General features: G+C 37.0%; 2 protein-coding genes across 8 annotated transcripts in view; both read left to right on the forward strand.

Annotated features, from left to right (window-relative positions):
* The first annotated feature begins 4127 nt into the window (after nucleotides 1–4127).
* Nucleotides 4128–9506, forward strand: LOC122072756 (fructose-1,6-bisphosphatase, cytosolic). The gene is made up of 12 exons (XM_042637156.1): nucleotides 4128–4496; nucleotides 4996–5043; nucleotides 5191–5265; nucleotides 5363–5424; nucleotides 5524–5590; nucleotides 5709–5822; nucleotides 6096–6182; nucleotides 6490–6560; nucleotides 6641–6706; nucleotides 8488–8574; nucleotides 8677–8752; nucleotides 9237–9506. The coding sequence occupies exons 1-12, from the start codon at nucleotides 4338–4340 to the stop codon at nucleotides 9348–9350; spliced, it is 1026 nt and encodes a 341-aa protein (XP_042493090.1). The 5' UTR covers nucleotides 4128–4337; the 3' UTR covers nucleotides 9351–9506.
* A 2296-nt stretch (nucleotides 9507–11802) lies between these two features.
* LOC122072640 (exocyst complex component SEC5B-like) overlaps nucleotides 11803–13975 on the forward strand; it is a 27107-nt gene continuing 24934 nt past the window's right edge. For 2 of the 7 annotated variants that reach the window (XM_042637009.1, XM_042637010.1), the window contains exon 1: nucleotides 11803–12380. In XM_042637009.1, coding sequence (XP_042492943.1) covers nucleotides 11985–12380 — 396 coding nt within the window. In that variant the 5' untranslated portion in view covers nucleotides 11803–11984. The remainder of the gene's footprint in view (nucleotides 12381–13975) is intronic. The other 5 variants (XM_042637008.1, XM_042637011.1, XM_042637007.1 and 2 more) reach the window with 4 other exon arrangements.

Below are 13975 nucleotides of genomic sequence, written 5' to 3' on the forward strand. Positions count from 1 at the left end.
ACGATGAGATGGTCCAGATGAGACCTCCTCTCCCTCCTCTATTATTTTGGGTTGCGATGGGCCGTGGTGAATAGGATAGGAAAACTCAAGCCTTTCATGATGGTAAGAGTTCAATTCCTAAAATTAACTATGGTTTTAGGAATTGATATCAGTATTATCTAATATTGATACTTGATTGGTACAATTAATATTGTTGAATTGGCTAAAAATGTAACGGTCTTAGATCAAAAAACGATTTTGTCCTAGAATCAGCCCGAGCCAATATAGCTGATCTGTATTGATATACCAATATCGATGCCAATATCATAAAACCTTGAACTTAACTTGTATTCATTGAAAGTTCTTTTCCGATTCTTTCAATTAAGTATACTTTCACCATTTTTTCTCATTTTTTAAATACTTTTTTTTGGATAAAAATGCCTACAATACATTGGATAGCACATTTCATTTTCTTTTCCCACTTCATTTTTAATCTACTTCTTAAGTACCCGTTGAAAATTTTTAACAAGGTGTTAGATAAATATCAGTTTCTTCTCCATGCATAGAAAAAAAATTTTCATTTTTCCATAATTTTCTCTTATGATACATAAACATTAATTAAGGAATTCCTTAGTTATTAGAGGGGAGAAGTGTTTCTTATGGGAGAGCAATGAAAGCACACGAGGAAATACCAATAGGGGCATCATTTTACATGGGGTTGAGGCAATCATTTCGCCCCCATGTATCTCAGTGCAGGGACCATGCTTCCCCATAATAAACATTTTCCTTTATAAGAGACATTTGTATGCATCTTCTTGACCTCCTTTCTAAAGGAGGGGAAAGCATGAAAGGAGAGGGAGAAAAGAGATTATATGGTGATCACCCTTTCCTTCCTCCTTTTTACTTATCTTTCTTTTCATTGATTATTAGACAAAAGACAACCTGTTACCATTTAATTTCTGTTTTCATTAATCATTCATCTTTTATGGACTGATTACCAAAATGTGTTTTCAAATAGATGGGTAGATAAAGAAATAGAAACCTGAGGTCAATATATACCACTTAAAAGGGATTATTGAAGGTTGAATTATTATTAGGGGAGCGTTTTCATGCACGCCTGCATATGAGGGAAGAGGGTTACAATATGTCAAGTAAGGGGGGGTTTTAATTAGTCATTTCAGCCCCCTAATGTCCTACGGTTGGTTGTTCCTAGAGTTGTAACTCGCCATCTCTGGCTTCCTTTGCCGTTGTGACCACGAGATCAGACCCTCTCGAGTGCAAGTTCTGTCGAAGATTAGAGACAGACTTGATTAAGAAAGTAGCACAATATGGTACTGTCTCATTGATTCCTGAGGATTTGCGCAGCCATGATCCCTTGGGTTAAAGTAGTGAGCGGGAGGAATGAAATGGACAACGATGGACTTTGGAAAAATAGGGTAATTCGTAGGACCGATAGGACTTGCAAAGAGAGAGGAGCTTGAAGTGGGTTGGCTAAAATGTGCAGCGTAGAAGGTCCGAAGTCGTGGTCAATGTTGGGGTATTTGTTAGGGTATTTGCCTGGATGAAGTGGTGATAATAGGATTCACATACTCCTAAGATTTTACTATATAGAGCAATCCAGTGCACGAGGCTCTTGTTACTACGGGATCTAGGAATGACAAGTTGTATGTAGCTTTACCCCCAATACCCTCACGATACTCTATATGTGCATTAAAAGCACCAATAGCATAAGTGTCATTCTCTTTTTATTCTTCATATGCCACAATTGAATGTAAAATGATATACTAAAATGATGGGTTATTATGTGAAGGGTTGCAGTAAGAGAGGTTTTTCCCAAATCAGATATGCGATGATGAGTCACATATGACCTAGCTTACTAATCTACTAACCTTATTGATTTTACGTGAAAAGATGAATCAGTTGGGTAGCCATGTGTGGCTGAAGTGTAAATAGAACCTGTACCCTTTTTTTTTTTAATCAAGCAAAGCTATGAATTGGTTAACTACATAGACCCTCTTTCATTATTTTATAAACATGTATTCTCCTGCATCTAATAATATTATGAGAATTGAATACTATCCATACTTTATATATTATATGCTTGATATGCATTTTTTTAGTGGACTCTAGGTTGATAATGCATTTCAAGAAATTCTACTGAAAGTAGTCTTATTTTTAAAAGGTATACCATACAATTCTAAACACTTTCAAACTATAGCTGTATAGTTCATTTTCCTTAATCATGATTAGAGTTGATATATTTAGGAGGGCACAATATGATTGGATTTATAGATGAAACCCTCCACACGGTTGAAAAAAGAGGGAAAAAGGCAAGGACCCGAATCCTAAAAATTGTTACTCTATATTTTCAGTATCGGGAATAGTGAAAGGAATACTTTTTTTTTTTTAGATGTAAGGAATATTTTCAACCCCATATTTTAAAGGAAGTAATTAATTAAAACCCATGATGGTAGTTGAATCTTCTTCCATAGGTGGTAGAAAACTTTTGACTAAGTTTTTTGGTCTATGAACTAGAGATAACATGTGGTAGTCTGTTATTTACAAATGGTCGATAAAATCCTTCACCATTGGTCAAACCCTTCGGTCAAGAGAATAGATAGTTAAACAATTAATATTATGAATTTGGTTTTTCTGTGAAGCAACATAGTGTTTGGCGTGCATTCATCATCTAGAATCGTTTTGGACTACATGTGATCGTCTGGACTCCGTGTCAAGGCATTTTTGACTATTGGATGCACACTGAACACTATGTTACATCTCAGAGAAACTCAATCCCATGGCCGATTTTCATACACAGTCAAAGTCAATCTTTCAGTAAAGAATAATCACACGAGAATAAGTCTTTACTATTTAAGTATTGATCCTGTGCATTCGCGACCTTGTGAGAAATATTTCCCTCTTAGGAAAATTTGAAAGTCCGACGTTTGGTTAGGACAAGGAAGGCTTCCCCTTGTAAGGGGAAGGAGAAAAACAAAACCTAGAACAGGCCAAAGCGGCATAAATGCCGAATAGAGAGGGAGCTAAAAACAGGAAAGGGACGAGACATTATCTTAAGTGACGACCACGAGTGGGTTCAATCGCCGTGGAACCAACACGTGTCAGTGAGTCCTTCCATTGACATCAGATAGCCCTATCCTCCTCCTTCTTCACTCGCTCCTTTTTATTTATTTATTTTTAAATTTCGTTTACACTATCCATTTCGGTTGTGGTTGGTTCTATCTGGTTGAACCAATTTCAATATGATATTAGATCAAATTGAAACCAAACCAGTATGACGAAATTTGGTTTTTCTTTTATTGCGGCTTGAATCAGTCTTCAATTGGGTTAACTTAAGGTTCTTATATGTCCATTATCATTGTGACGAATTAGGTTTTAGTTTTTCTTTTATGTAGGAGAAATTCGATAGTCTATGCTAGCACTTCTCCCTTTTTTCTCTCTCCTCCAATGAAGAAGTGGTAATGGAATTGTGAAATAGAGGGTGAATTTTAAGGAGACAAGAGTGTGAATCCATAGATAGAATGTTAAAGCATGTGTTTAAATTCTACACACTAACGTTCTGATAATTTTTTTTATATGTACATATAAAAATACATAATGGATTTTTTTTTTTAAGAAAATAATCCTACTTGTTTGCATAGCTTTACATCTAGATGTTAGTGGGCACGAAAAGACCACGCTGCCTCCGCCTAGATGCTCTATGCAGCCTATGTGTTGGCGTAGTGGCTGCACAAACAGACAATGTTCTTTTACCTTATTTATTTTTTATTTTTTTTTGGGAAAAGAGAATGCTACCTACTCGCATGCTTCATGTTTATACACATGAGGAAATGAAAACAGGGGCAGAGACCTCTTTTCACAGTTTACTTACACTTCCCCATGTGTCTAGGCATAAGAATGCAAACGAATAGCATTCTTTGTCCCTTTGGTTTGAGTTTCAATAAAAATCAATATGATCCGGTTGAAATTTATACCAGTTTCATAAAAACCAAAATGATGAGAGTTTGTTTTAGCTACGCTGGTTTTTCCGGTCGGCCAAACCGGTTGTGACTTGATATTGACAACTCCTCTCCATCTCTCTCATCGTCGTCAGACGTTATCTGACTCATCGCCAGTTGTATATAACCATCGCTTACATGATGCATCCATGCACACATGATAACGAAGATCCGCAGTACCATGTTCCTCGAAGTGAGGACCTCTCCTATTCCCTTTTAGCTTTTGGAAGATCGACCCAACCCTATCTCCATCTTCTCTCCCAATTTTTTTTTTTTCCTTTGGGGCTGGATTTAGAACTTCGAATTCAGGAATTTTGATTGATAGAATAAAAAGTTCTCACCATGGATCACGCAGCTCAAGCTTCCCAGACGGATTTGATGACCATCACTCGTTTTGTTCTCAACGAGCAATCCAAGCACCCAGAGTCGCGTGGTGATTTTACTATCTTGCTTAGTCACATTGTTCTCGGTTGCAAGTTCGTCTGCTCCGCCGTCAACAAGGTCCCGCCCTTTTACTTTGCTCGCCTATTCTGTAGTTTTCGATTTCTTTTTCATCTTTGTTGATAGAGCTGATTTTGAGTTTTTGATTTCACTATTCAAGCATATTCGTTCAGATATCTGGATTTGGGTTTTCCTTCATACCATACGTAAATGAGATTTGAACAGAATCTCGTTAAATTGTGATTACGGTCAGCCAATCAAGGTTACGAAAATTTCGAACCATGTGAAAGACACAGACTATGGATGAACAATAATAATTGTCTGGTCTGATTTGTTTCTTCTTCCCGGAGAATCGGCAAGACTGTCAATTAAACTTTCATTGATAATAGTTGTGAATAAATCAAACATGTCGGAATTTGTGAGGAGATCCTATGTACGGGATTAACCTCTGAGAACAGGGCACACACAGAACAGAGGAAAAGGAATGAGTCACTTATTTGTCTTTTGTCAGCTTGTTTGTGTCTTTGTTGTCCATTAATGGAGGTGTTTGCTTGTGCAGGCCGGTCTTGCCAAACTTATCGGACTTGCTGGAGAGACCAACGTTCAGGCAAGTTTTCAGTGTATTTTAAACCATTGATTTTTTTTTTCCCCATTTTATGCTCATATATTTTGATACTTCTATTTTCAATCTCTTCATGATGCCATGTTTTCTTTTGCGCTATCCTTTGAGATGATGCTATTGCGTTGATTCCAGGGTGAAGAGCAAAAGAAATTGGATGTCCTCTCAAATGAAGTTTTCATCAAGGCTTTGACAAGTAGTGGCCGTACAGTAAGTTGTGCTTCATTTGGTAAACCCATGTGGTTCAGAGAAGCTTGATGATATTTTTTTCTTTATTTTGCTTAAATCTTTGAACCTTCTATGGCAGTGCATACTTGTTTCTGAAGAGGATGAGGAGGCAATATTTGTGGAATCACCACTGCATGGAAGGTGTCTGCTGATGTTCTCTGTCTTTCAAATTGCTGTTTTAAATAATTAAATGATGGACTTCTACTAATAAAAAAATTAGAATTTTTGCTAATAGTGCAGGTATATCGTTGTTTTTGATCCGTTGGATGGATCCTCTAACATCGACTGTGGAGTTGCCATTGGAACCGTATGACCTCTTATCCCAAAGCATGCTTTTCCCTTTTTCTTTTTTATTTCCGGAAATTGTTATTTTTCAAGGTATTGAAGATGATTAGATTGAATGTCCTTTCTCCCTTTTCAACTAGATATTTGGGATTTATATGATTAAAGATAAAGCTCAACCAACTCTAGATGATGTGTTGCAATCTGGGAATAACATGATAGCTGCCGGGTACTGCATGTATGGAAGCTCTTGCATGGTACATATAAATCAACCTCTACTGTGTTCATTTCCTCTTCAATTGATTTCTGGAGTTCTTCAGTTTTCTTTATGGTGCTGAACCAAACAGAGCTTAAAAATGTCCTTTCAGTTCAATAGGGATTTTCTCTGAGTTCTGTTTAAAATGACTCTATGATCCCTGATTTGGTTGTGTTAGAAGGACCAATCTTTCACAAGATCAGAAGCCTGCATAGCATTTTTTCACAGCCTTTGGTGACAATTTGTCTTTATACTGTATCTTATTATGCTGCAGCTTGTTCTGAGTACTGGTAGTGGCGTCAATGGTTTCACACTTGATCCCTCTCTTGGGGAGTTTATATTAACCCATGCAGACATCAAGGTATGTATTGCAATCCACTTGAAACATGTTGTTATATCTTTTAATTCCCTCAGCCTTTTAAACTAGTTCAAAGAACCCCTATCAGTATCTATCTGCCATTCCCTAATGTTAGGACCCTTAATGTAGTCTTTAATAGGCCGAGTTCAAATGCCTGCAATCTCATCTTCTCGTCGATTTGATTGCTTTTAATCTCGTGGGGCTTCTTATTTTAGGTCCCAGTTATGTTATTCTGTTGATGCCTTCTCTTTCTTGCTGTTGTCTGGGGTCTTCTTTGTAACTTATCGTTTAATGAGACTACCCTGTGCAGATCCCAAAGAAAGGAAAAATCTATTCAGTAAATGAAGGAAATGCCAACAACTGGGATGGACCAACTGCAAAGTATGTTTCTGTCAATTTAATTTTATTCATCTTGCTGTTATCATGCAGATTAGTAGTTTATGTCATTATTTTATTCCCAGGTATGTGGAAAAATGCAAGTTCCCTAAAGATGGTTCATCATCAAAGTCCCTTAGATATGTTGGCAGGTATCTGGCTGCCGCACTTTCTCTGGTTCTCTGGTTCTAGTTGTTATTGTACATCCATATTGGATCCAATGTTTGAAATACTTACCTGATAAACTAACTGCTCATTGGTTCATCCCTCCTTTTCATTTTTCCTACTTTCCCGTGGAGGGGGAGTGAAGGAACAAAAAATGAAGATTTAATCATTTTATTTAGTATATTAGAAAATAAAAAACTATGATAGAGATGTACAGTATAAATTTGTACATTTGAATTCCTAGACGCACACCTACACACGCACACAGACATATGCAATACTGCAAAAGTGCATCAGAATCACATTGAAAAATTAGGTGTGAAATAGAAATTTCCAAGAAACATCATACAATTTCAGTTGCTGAACCTCGATCAAGGATGATTGAGTAGATAACTTTGCAGATTCTTTGAATCACCCTCTTGTTTCCTTCAAAATTCCTTTTGTTTCTTACCAAATGGCCCACAGCTTATGACAAAAGGGATGATATTCTATAACATTCCAGCCAGTTCCCCAAGAGGCAATAGTAATATGGAAGGTATCATATCAAGCAACTTCGAAAGGGACAACTAGGCAGAGTCCCCTGAATCTCTAGACTCCTTGCAATGAATAAACAAGTGGACCACATACTCTGTCATCTGCCATCTCACTTATGGTACCGTTGTTCATGAAATGAAATCCTGACTCTTTCAAGTGACCAATTGTTGGAATTTTGTTTAATGTTGGGGTTCAACTGAAAGCTTTGACTCCTGGGAGAACTTGTTCTACCCCCCCCCCCCCCATTTTCCTTTAAGGGGACAATCCAAGACTGCTGGATGATTGTAGAATGATTAAACGAAAAAAATCCCATTACATCTACTTTCCAGATTCTTTCTTGTTCATTGTCCTATCTAATTTTGTGCTCCTCCAAAACTTGGAGGAGAGGTACACTTTAATGTGACCCCAAGTGATTCAATCTTTCAATGATTCTTAACGACTTCAAAAGGCATTCCACCAATTTCCCACCCCTTCGAGTAAATGTAGGAACCTCAAACCACATTACTTGAAGTGAGAAGGGGCGGTTGTTTTTTTTTTTTTTTAAATGCTTTCTCAAAATCATCAGTTTGTGATTGCTTCTTTGACGATATTAGGATATCAATCTTCCCAACACACCAAAATTATAAATTCAACCAAGCAACATAGGCTAGGTGGTACCCATATCTTGTGCTCTACATGCTATCAATGAAAATTTGTTTCTTACATATTCCTTAATCTACTTTATGTATGCATCTGAACCATTGACCTTGCTGAGAAAGTTTGATAGTTGAGTTACCTTCAGATCAGACTGATGCCTCAGTTCTGTGCCATACTCTTGGCACTGGGAGTTCCATATCCTTAATTGTTGATCCTTTTTTTTTTTTTTTTTTCTTGACAAATTTCTTTTGTATTGTCTTCATTTTTACTTGTCCAGTATTACGTTTGTAAATGTTTTAAGTTAAAAAAAAAAAAATCAGAAAGTACATATCCACTTTTCTTGGCCAAGGCTATTTGAAAATTATCTGTTTATAAAAATGATGAAACATATTCTATTCTTACTCTTTTCACTAATTGTGTGTATATATGTTATTTTTTTTTGTTAACCAAGGTGTCCGGGCATGTATATATGTTAAACTTGACTGTCTCTCACACAAAGATCATTAGTAATTCAGTCTTCTTGTTTTCCTATTTTGATATGTACTATGTTTAACCTTACAAAAGAGTCACAGTTTCTAATGACACTATGATGGTTCAGCATGGTAGCTGATGTGCACCGTACATTGCTTTATGGAGGTATATTTTTGTACCCTGCTGATAAGAAGAGCCCAAATGGAAAACTACGGTATGTTTAGAAAGTACTCACTGATTTATGATAGGATGTATTTACTATGGCCAGTCTTGCATGCTAATATGTGCCTGATATTGATATACCCCAAATGAACAGTGTCCTCTATGAAGTCTTTCCGATGTCTTTCTTGATGGAAAAGGCAGGTGGTCAAGCTTTTACTGGCAAGCAACGGGTATATTGTCTAAATTTCCTCAAAGATATTAATGCTGAATTTGTATCTTACTCTCATTACTGGTGATGTTTCTCAAACTTTCTTAACATTTTCAATGGTTAATAACTATTTCCACTCTTACATTTAACTACTCAATATATAGAAATATCTGAACCTATCAAATCAAAATTGTTTTTCCTAAAACGACTAGAGTTCCTACCAAAAGTGAGACTTCCAAAAAATTCGAGCAACATAACCCTAGTAGCACTTCCTCGTTAACTGAAACCTCTATAAGTCTTTCAAAGAAATATCATGAGCTCTGCCAATAATTTTTGGATAAATGACTAAACCCAACTGTAGACTGTATCATCAGGACAATATCTTGCCAAGATTTTTATTTTTATTTATTTATTTTTTCTATGCTCAGATTGGTGTTTATACATCTAATATAGATTATGATACTCTACTATAGATTGTTAACTTATTAAAATTTTCATATTGGCAGGCACTTGACCTGGTCCCACAGAAGATCCATGAGAGATCACCCATATTCCTTGGGAGCTATGATGATGTTGAGGAAATCAAAGCGCTCTATGCTGCTGAAGAGCAGAAAGCATAAATCTGCAAACCCCATCCTCTCTTAGTACTGAAATAATTTGTTGTTTATTTTTGAGGGCTTTTCTTATATTCTTTCTCTGGCCATATTTTCATAGACTAGAATCTCTGTACTGAACACTGCTTCATAACTTACTAAAGGATCAGGGTTCAGCTTTCATTTTCTGTTGGTAAAAAACAGACCAAATGACTTGCTAGAGCAGAAGCTATACATTATACATACTTGGAGATGGGTTTCTAACACTTAAAACACTAACTTACTTTAACGTAATCTGATGGCTTGCTAGCATAAGAAATGACATGCTTGGAGATGGATGTGCATCCAGCCAATGAAAACTGCTAATAACTCAAGACTAAATTTCATTGATTGGGGTTACATACCATGATCATTGTAGTCTTGAACCTGGGCATCATCACATTTGGTTCTTGAATTATTCTTTAACACACACTGAATGTCAGCAAGTTCAAGGAATGGAAGAGGAACAAGAAATGGAATTATAGCAATTGACAGAAGCATCCTACAGTGGTGGCAAATGTGGCAAACGAAAACTATCAAATATCTTCATATTTCTATGGCATCATTTTCAGCTAAATCGAAGGTTTTTAAACTCGGAATTGGGTTAAATCTAATGGAATATGGGCGGAATTGTGATCGTTCTCAGCCAATATTTTTTCCTTGTTTTTTTAAGTCATGGCTGAAGCTGCTACAACATGACTGTGGTTGGCTAAAATTTCTCACATACAAAGGACATAAAGTGAACTTTTTCATGGCAGGGTTGTACATGATGATCAAAGAATCGCCAACAAGATAAACCGTCCATGAATAGGAAGGAACCAAAAAAAAAAGAAAAGTGATTAAAGTATGACAAAAATAGATAGTAAAGAAGAAGAAAACATGAACAAGAACCCCTTGATGATCTTCTGCAACAGAAGAATCAACCCTAACTACTAAGGATGTCAACAGGTTCAGCTGGGTCCAGGTATAGAGCCTATAATATTATTAATATTAATTTTGTTTTTTTGTTTTTTTTTGACAAGGGAGCCTTATAATATTACTCGGTCCAAGGATACTACCCTTGGTTTCAGACCTGGCAAATACCTTATATGGGTTGTTATGAGACAATAAAATTGATTATTATATTTATACATATATTTTTTTATTTATTTGGTGGTTAGGCATGGGAAAAGGTGTTGCTCGTAGCTATAGGTTGTTGCTGCTGTGGGTGAGAATTTTGACATATTATGGAAGAAGAGTTCAATGGATAACAGTTATGGGGGAAGGTTTTTTGAGCCACCAGAGGAGGTACATTGGCAATTTTTTTTTTTTTTTTTTTTTTTCAAAATCAATAACTTTGTTGCCCTTTCACATATAAAACCATTTTAATGCATTTTACTGGTGTACTCTTCTATGACTTTTATTCAGAGAACCTTCTTTGTATAGACTTTTTCGTTATAGATTTTAAGTATTTTTTTAGTGAATTTTAGATTTCAAGTTTACAACAATTTAAAATTTTTATTGAAATTAGAGTGGATTCCCTGTGCCGTGACTGATGTGGCGTGGGAAATCGTTTCATGCCAATGTGGAGTGGTGGAAATCTTCCATGCCACACCAATCATGATGTGAGAAAAATCTCACACAAATAGTATCAACGCAGGACTTACAAGTTCAAGAGGTGAGAGGGCTCGGGAAGCATCATCATATTGCAAATGTGAGGATTTATTTTTTAAATTTTTTAATAAAAGTAGCAGGAAGAGGTAAACTAACCAGCAACACCAATGGTGGCATGGGATGGAACATCATAATGAGAGATAAACAGAGCATGTGCTAACTTGCAATATGTAGGGTATGATTGAATCCACATCTTGGCTGAGAGCATTTGAAGACACGTCCCAGGGAATTTTCAACCGTTCGATACTCATCAAACTAATTTCGCTGCGGCAGATGATTTCCACATGTGTCACTAGCCTTTCCTATAAAATAATATAAAAATGACAAAACCAAGGCCAAGCCTGGCCCGCCTTGAGAGCGACAGGGTGGGAATGTGGGATAGGGGTTAAATGTCGCACTTCGACCCCTGGCTGGGCAGTAGCCCCTGCGTGACCTGCATCTCTACAGCCATAAAAGGATGAAATTTCCATCCCATTGTGGTACTGGTAATGAACATGACCGCTTGAAGTAAGGATAGAGAAAGGATGACCAATATGGTAATATAGACGAAAAGTCTAGACGCGCAATCACCCTCGTGACCATGACAAAGACATGACAAGACATGTCCGGGGCCGGCAGCAATGATCGGAAAAACAAGATATTTAGTGGGACCAATCTCACATGTAATTTCCCCCTTTAACAGTTAGATTGGAATAACTTCCGATACAACCACACCCATCAACTCCAATCAAACAATCTATAAAGACTGTCTCACCTGGGAGTACTCACATTGAATACATTTCTCTCCCAGTTAAAATCACGTTCCCTCCTTGGTACTTCCTCAGTCCCTATCGGAAGCTGAGACTTCTCTGCACTTCGGAGTCCTCTCTCTCTCTCTGCTGAAAAAGGCTTTGATTGAGAAACGATTCGTATTCGCATCAGATCTGAAGCAGGGAGAATTCACAGAGAACAGAAAGAAATCTATTCAAAATGTCGAGCGGAATCGACGATTTTGACGAAGACGAGCTTCTGCAATTCGCCTTACAAGAGCAAGCAGAGAGAGACCTCAATTACCGAAATCCCCAAGTTTCCAAGTCTTCCAAGCCTTCCAAGCCAGTCGTTAATCTCATTCAGCCACCTCCGCCCAAAAACACTAGCTCTAAGCCTTCTCAGGTCCTGAAATCTCGTCGAGCTGTTGACGATGGCGATGATTCGGAGGTCGAGATGCTTAGTATATCATCCGGCGATGAGGATTATTCCAAGGACGGTGGTAACGCTGCAAAGAATCGTGCTTCTGTCGGTAGTGGAAGAGGGAGAGATGATGCGGTTGATCGGGGTTGGGATGGTGATGAACCGTATCGCTGGAAGCAAGTCGACGAGGCCGAGGTATGTGGTGTGTTAATCTCAAAATTTTCAGTTGATTGAGTCTGAACTCTGAAGACGATATAACGTGTCTTAGGGTGAAAAGCAAGAAGCTCTATAAGTAGTTGCTGGATATATATATATATATATATATATATATTTTTTTTAATACGGATAAGGACCCGAGGCGGAGGAAATTGCTTTATATGCATTGTAGTAGAAGTTTACTGTTGCCCCTTCTTGTTCTCAATTTCAAAATTCTCGCACTAGGAGTGCACTTTAATAATTTAGGTGCTCCAGCCGACACAAGAGAACCCTGTTAGTTTTATCATTATTTTGTAAGCATAACGATAATACTGGTTGTTTGAATTGAAGGCCTCTACCCGAGCACTGGTAGCAACTGTGATAATCATTCTTATACAAATAGTTGACTTCTATATGCCTCATATTAGTGCCATAGCCTCATAGGATCGTGTCTTAAGGGACATATGAAGGAAATGCGAATGATAGTGGGAAATTTATAACTATATTTGTAGTTCAGCTGTTCAGGTAGATACCTACATTGTGATTATGCAAGAACCAGTTATAAGAAGAAGAAAGAAGAAAAGGTAAATAGGGAAGAAAAAAAAGTAAGAAACCCACTTAACAACAGAAGAAAAGCAAGTACCAGTAACAAAGCATGGCGGATAGACCGACAACGAGAAGAGAGAATAAATTACCGAAATAAATCCTTATCATAAAAAACTCCTACTCTCACCACTCAATTTATGTTTCATCTATACTACTAACCCCGTTGGCGTCCAACGCCAACTTAATTTAGTTTTACAAATAACCCCTGTTTAGCAGCTTGTATTATAAGTGCTAAAAGACCCGAGACGCCAAATGTTTATAACAGTTGATAGTCATATATTCGAAAAACAAGAAACCTGGCTTTTAATATTTCTATCTGAGAGGAGATAGCTTTGCTACTATTTAAAGCTACTATTTTGTCTTTCACCACACCTCCACTATAGCCCCTCTCATTTAGAAGATGGAAAGGATGAAGAGAATTAAAATTTTTCTTCTTATTATCTTAGCAGAGAATTATTTCTTGGTTGTTTGCCTAAGTCTTGGTTTATTTTTCTGGTTCAGTGATGCAATTTATCTAAAAGAAGTAGAAAAAAAATGGAAATGAACTAAGAAGACTCCAGCCAAACTAAAAGGAGAGAGAGTATTACTGTATGAGATAAAAAGAAAATAAAAAAAGGCCAACCAGGAACTTAAAAAAGTAGGCATATTTATGTTAAAAAACAAGAAAGAAGGGAGGCATCTAGAAGCAAAATAAGTACAAATGCGAGCACTTGACTGTCATTGGTCTTGAGGGACTGGCAGTGGAAGGTTTGCCTATGTAGTTATTGACTGCAAAAACCCAGAAGAATAATTTCTTGTTCATACCTTCTTCTGGTCTTCTCGTAATCATTAGTTGCTTTCAGGTGCTGAGCATATTGAGACCTTTCTGTAAAAAAATTACATATTTAGGAGCTTTGTTTTATAACCATATTTTGCAGCAATTTATTATGATGAAATAGTTGATATTAGGTGAGATAACCACACCAATGAGGAAATTTGTGGGGGGGGGG

Source organism: Macadamia integrifolia, chromosome 3 (assembly GCF_013358625.1).
Source record: "Macadamia integrifolia cultivar HAES 741 chromosome 3, SCU_Mint_v3, whole genome shotgun sequence".
In the NCBI taxonomy this organism is placed as follows: domain Eukaryota; kingdom Viridiplantae; phylum Streptophyta; class Magnoliopsida; order Proteales; family Proteaceae; genus Macadamia; species Macadamia integrifolia.